This window comes from Castanea sativa, chromosome 11, assembly GCF_040712315.1.
Source record: "Castanea sativa cultivar Marrone di Chiusa Pesio chromosome 11, ASM4071231v1".
In the NCBI taxonomy this organism is placed as follows: Eukaryota; Viridiplantae; Streptophyta; class Magnoliopsida; order Fagales; family Fagaceae; genus Castanea; species Castanea sativa.
In genome coordinates, this window is record NC_134023.1 from 26691855 (window position 1) to 26697712 (window position 5858).

General features: G+C 37.1%; 1 protein-coding gene across 1 annotated transcript; it reads right to left on the minus strand.

Moving 5' to 3' along the window:
* Positions 1–962: 962 nt before the first annotated feature.
* Positions 963–2889, minus strand: LOC142615626 (aspartyl protease family protein 2). Its single transcript, XM_075788367.1, has one exon. The coding sequence runs from the start codon at positions 2736–2738 to the stop codon at positions 1272–1274; it is 1467 nt and encodes a 488-aa protein (XP_075644482.1). The 5' UTR covers positions 2739–2889; the 3' UTR covers positions 963–1271.
* Between the last annotated feature and the right edge of the window lie 2969 nt (positions 2890–5858).

Consider the following 5858-nt stretch of genomic DNA (forward strand, 5'->3'; position numbering starts at 1 on the left):
AGATGCACACAAACACATCCACACAGAAAATCAACACAGATACACTTGCTCAAAAAAAAAAAAAAAAAACATAGATACACAAACACAGATCGGTGCTTGATCGGTGCTTGACTAGATCGGAGCTCAGAGCTCGTAGATCGGAGCTAGGGAGAGTAGATCGGAGCGTGGATTGGAGCGGTCGGAGCTAGGGAGAGTAGATAGGAGCTTGGATCGGAGCGGATCAGAGCTAGGGAGAGTAGATAAGAGCTCGGAGCTCGTAGATCGGTGCTAGGGAGAGTAGATCAGAGCGTATCGGAGTGGATCTGAGCTAGTGAGAGTAGATCGGAGCTCGTGGATCGAAGCGAATCGGAGAGTTGATCTAAAATAGGGAGAGAGAGAGAGAGAGAGAGAGAGAGAGAGAGAAATGAACAGAAGGAGAGAGAGAGCGCGCGTATATAGTCTGGCAATTGAGAAAAATAATAAAAAAGTGAGAAAATTGATTATTTAATTAATAGAGGTGATAGAATAGATAAACTGATGTGGGTCTTTTGTAAAAATGAATATATAAAATCTTAAAAATAAATTTTTTGTGTAAAATAGACGGAATCTTTTACACTAACTGATGTAATTGCTCTAAGTCTTCTTCTCAAAACTAAAAAATAATAATATTTGAGTTCCATTCCTTTACCAATAGTACAATTTTATCATGTACGGCTGATTTAGCCGGTTTACCTTAGTAAAGTTATTACTTTTCTCCCTCAAAGGAATAAATAAATATCAAATAAATAAATAAATAGTACAAAGCAATATAAATTCCATGTGATGATCAATTAAGATTAACCTATTGCATTCCAACTTACTTTGTTTAGTACTAAATTTTACTATAAAAGTTTCAGAACATCATCGTTTACCATAATAAGACAAGTGAGAGGTAGATACAACAAGCGTAAATAAAGGAACTAATCTATGATGATCATATAGTATTTTACCCAAGTAGTCTTAGAGTAATAAATTTATGAGATAGTACTGGGATACAACAAAGCTTAAATAAAGAAACTAACCTATAGAATGACCATATTACAACAACCAAACACCGCGTCAACCTGAACTATTTTTTCCTCCGATGAAAGACAATGAGAAAGATTTCCCCATTTCCAACTAATTAACAAGATAAAACAAAATAAAACAAAACAAAAAAAAAAAAACGAAAAAGAAGAAGAAAAAAAAGCAAAAAAAGCTTTTGCTTTTTTGCTTACTTTTCCTTTTTCCAACCCCCATTCCCAGGTAGACCATCATGCGCAGCCTCGTGGAGCAAATCCGACCCGAGAACCCGCCAAATCATAAACAACCCGGAAACCCTGTTGCTGGATATTCCCAATAATGGACAAGCCACTGAGCGTAGCAGCAAACGCAAAGCAAAAAGTCCCGCTATTATCCACCGGAATCAAATAATTCGTGGCCGGCAATGACACGTCAGCACCTCGAAAATGCAACACCACTGTGGGCACCTTCACCTCAGTTTTCCCCGACAAGTCAAAACAGGTATCGAAGAGAGAGAACTCGGGTGCCCGTTTCAGATTCCGAGCTCCCGCCCTGAAAGCGTCCCTGAAGGCCAAATAAGCGGGTCGGGTCAAACGGGTCACGGACGTACCCGAATCGATGATGACCCCACCGTTCCCAGCTGGGTCGAGCTTGAACAGCGAAGGCGTAACACCACGGACACGTGCCCCTCCGACACTGATCCCCAGCATCTCCAAGTAGTAAAAGGTGTCGAGCTTTGGGTTGAACAACAACGGAGTGAACCGGGCGGTTCGAGAAACAGCGGAGTCTCCGAAAACAATTGAAGAAGGTTTAGAGGAGGTGGAGGCAGATCGGTCTACCAGACAGTAGGAGAATTTACGGTTGAACCGGCGACCGGCTTGGGTGGGAAACGATAACCTCCCCCGACCTAAACCCAACAAACCGGCCGCACCGACGAACAGGCCCTCATTGTCGTGGCCGCAGCCGAGGGCGACACGTGGAACTTTGGTGCCACGGAAGGTGAGAGTTTCGGTGGAGAAATCACCTTCTGTGATAGATCCATCGCCGTAAGAGACTTGGTAGAGACAAGCCTGACGTTGTGGGTTACAACCAGGAGAGTCTAGCTTACGACACAAGGGTGACGTACAGGAGATCCCATTGAAAGATCTCGATTTTTTTGGGTCGAAAACGGGGTCGCTTTGGGAGTAGCATTTTTTGCAAGGAGAGCATTGGATCCAAACCACGTCGCTGCCGGTGTCCAGGACCATGTAGGCGTACTTAGGTGGGGTTCCAACGCCGATGCGTGTGAAGTACTCGCCGCTGCCTGAGGCTAGACCGGAGATGATTGAGCTGCTGAAACCTAGGCCCAGACCTCCTCCGCCTCCGCCTCCGCCGCGCTTGGCGGCTGCGAGGGAGAGAAGAGAGTCCACTCGCAGCGCGTCGCGTTGGAGCTTGAGGTTGAAGAGTTGGTCTGGGGTTTTGTTGAAGGAGAGGGAGTCTATGTGGTGGAGTTGGAGAGTGGCGGTGGAGGTGGAATCTGGGTCGGCTTCGGTGACGGTGGAGAGAGATTCAGATTCGGGTTCGGGCCATGAGAGGGTGGTTTGTGGAGCAGTGAGAGGGTTGAGGAGTAGGGTTTGGGTCTGGGTTTGAAGTGAGGCTGAGGAAGAAGTGGAGAAAAAGAAGAAAAGGGTGGTGCTGAAGGTAAAGAGGAGGAGAATATTGCTTGATTTGGATTCCATACTGGAGTCCAGGCAGAGACAGACTGAGAGTGCAAAGAGAGAGATAGAAGTATATAAATAAAAAAAAAAGTAAATAAGAAAGAGAAAGAAAAAGAGAGTGAGAGTGCGGTGTGAGTTTGTGCCACCAGTGCGCGGTGTGGGAAGTAGGAACACTACAGGAAAGCACAGGCCCTTCTACAGTGGAGTGGATTTATCAGATTTTTTGTTTTTGTTTTTTCTATATTAAATCCAAAAAATGCAATAATTCCACAATCTTTTCACAACTACAAGTAAGGTTGAATTTGTGAATTTCAGTTTTTTTTTTTCTTTTTTTGCAAGAAGTGAATTTCAGAATTTTTTTCATAAACATTCTGTGATATGTTGATTTTTTTTTCACAACTTAATTTTATTATTATAATAATAAAAATTATTATTATTATCAAAATAAAATTAAGATAATAAAAAACTAAAATATATGTTCAAACTTATAAAATATGTATATATATATATATATATATATATATATATATATAATTTATACTCAATAAAAGGTACATGAAATACTAGTAGTATTGTATAAAAATAATATTACAATAGTTATAATTTCTCTTATACAAAATTGTGAAATTTATTGTATTTTTTGTTTTTTTAGGTGGGGATGTAGTATCTTCTTGGTTTGAGTTTTCCATTTTCCAGATTTTCTCATTTCTACAGTTTCTCAGGTTAAGCACGTGTCTAACACATGAATTTCACCATCTAGGCCACATTGTCAATCTAAAAAAAAAAAAAAATTGAAAATCAAGAAGATTTTATTGAAACAAAAAAGTGAAAAACGTACAAATTACGCTGAAATTCCAATTAAACCTGCTCATTTATAACTACTACATTTTAGGGCACTTGAGGGGTAGAGCCCAAAACAAAATACCAGTCAGCTTGTTCGATAAAGACCAAATTGTTAAGCAGTGAACCACCCCATTTGCTTCTCTTGGCTACATTGTCAATTAAGTGATTAATTAAAAGTCTTTTCATTTTGTAACTTAATTTTTGTTGCTTGAAGGCTGTGTTTAGTTCACACATTTAAACATACTGTGCACCTTTAAATTATAATTTCAGTTCATAAAACACATTACACACACTGTTTGCACTAATATTTTACCCTCCTTGAAATAGTGTTTTCTGCATTGGTTATTCTACGATTTGATTTGTTTGTAATAAAACTGTCGTTTATTACTCAAAAAAAATTTTATTTTACCTTTTTTTTTTTCCTTTCACATTATTCGTAATTTTGTATAGGTGTTACGATAACCACTAAGCCCTAGGGGGTATATTCTATCATTAGTTTTACCATATAACTAATGATATAGTGAAAGAGACTATTAATCATTTAATCTTAACAAATTTTCATCATTAGTCATATTTGACCTAATTAATCTGCTATTAAGGGCTTCTCAATTGATGACATCAGCAAGTTGTTTGTGTTGTACCCACGTTAATTTCAATGTGTGGAAAGGGAAGGAACTAGGAAGTGGGATAATATCTTTATCAGTTTCTTTGTTTTAGTCGGTAGAAGTTCGTAAATATATAGGTCTAAGAGCATTCCCATTTGATAATGTATAAAAGAAAAATTGACTCACTAAAAAATTATTTTATCTATTAGTATTTTATATAATCACTTTAACAAGATATCAAACCTTTTTTGTTTTATTTTACAAACCAAAATGCAAGTGGTAATACAAACCCAAATCGCAAACCCATCAACACAAAAACCAAATCGTACACTCAACACAAACCAAAACGACATTGACACAAGTCAAAACCAAATCACAAACCTTGAGATCTACTAGCATCCCACAACAAACCACACATTGCAATCTCTGCATCATCAACGTTAGCAAGATCCACCTAACAAGAGCACTTCCTCTTTATCAACAATACCAAAATGTCGCAGCACAAATTAACCCCCACGAGAGAGAGAGAGAGAGAGAGGCAAATAAAAAAAATTAGGGAAAAGATTTGCATGTGCTACGACCAATGAAAATTTATTTTTCAATATTACTATAGCATCTTGTAAAAATTTGCACAATGATAAAGCACCGAATGTGGAGGTGATTTTGTATATTTGGTACTCTATTTTGCATTTTAAGGGCTTTTGAATCTTTATTTTCCCACAAAAATTTAGATACGTTTATCAATTTCTTATATTGCTCCCATAAAAAAAAATTTGAAAAAAAATATTTTGTTGCAAAAAAAAAAAGAAAAAATGTAAATTGCACCCTCTAAATTTGATTGAAATTCATTCAGTCTTCTAACTTTACTTTCATTTAATTGAGTCCTCTAAGTTTCAAATTTATTAAATTCAAATCTCATGTCCAATTTCGTTAAAAAACTACCATTAGAAAAAAAAATTTCTCACATGAAAAAAATCTATAAAATTAATAAAAATATTATATAGATTTTTATGTGAGAATCTTTTTTCAAAAAATATTTTTTTATTAGTTAATTGCATACTTAACTATAATTTTTAATGGAATTGGACAAAATGCTTCAATTGAATAAATTTGAAACTTAGATGACTTAATTAAACGAAAATAAAGTTAGAGGATTGTCAAGGGGGAAATTGATGCCTCTATCTAAAATGTTAGGAAGCTAAGCCGAAACTCGACTATGGGCTCTTGAGATGGTGCCCAAAAGCTTTCGGTGTGATGACAAAGCCTATCCAAACAAGAAACAAAAGGCTGCACTTAACAAAACAGCAACAAAAGTCCAATGAAAAACACGTTACAATACTTAATTGGTACATTAGTGGTCCTGGTCTGATAGTTCAAGTGAAATAAAATCTCCAGCGGCAAGGGTAAAATTACACTTAGTCTAGAAAAACAAATTTAAACAATCTCATGGTCAATGATTAAATAAGTTTAGGAATGTGTTAACTCCTGGGGGTCCTTGCATGTCTTGGTCAGGGGAGTTCATCATACTTTTAGCCATCATTACATCAATGTGAGGGAAAAGTTCGATTGTTACATATACATTATATCCTTCAACGGTAAAATAAAAAGTAAAAATTAAAGGTTCCATGGGAAGAGGAAAATGATTAATTGGCATGGTATAAAGGGAGAGAGAGACCCCAGCTTAGTGCAGCAA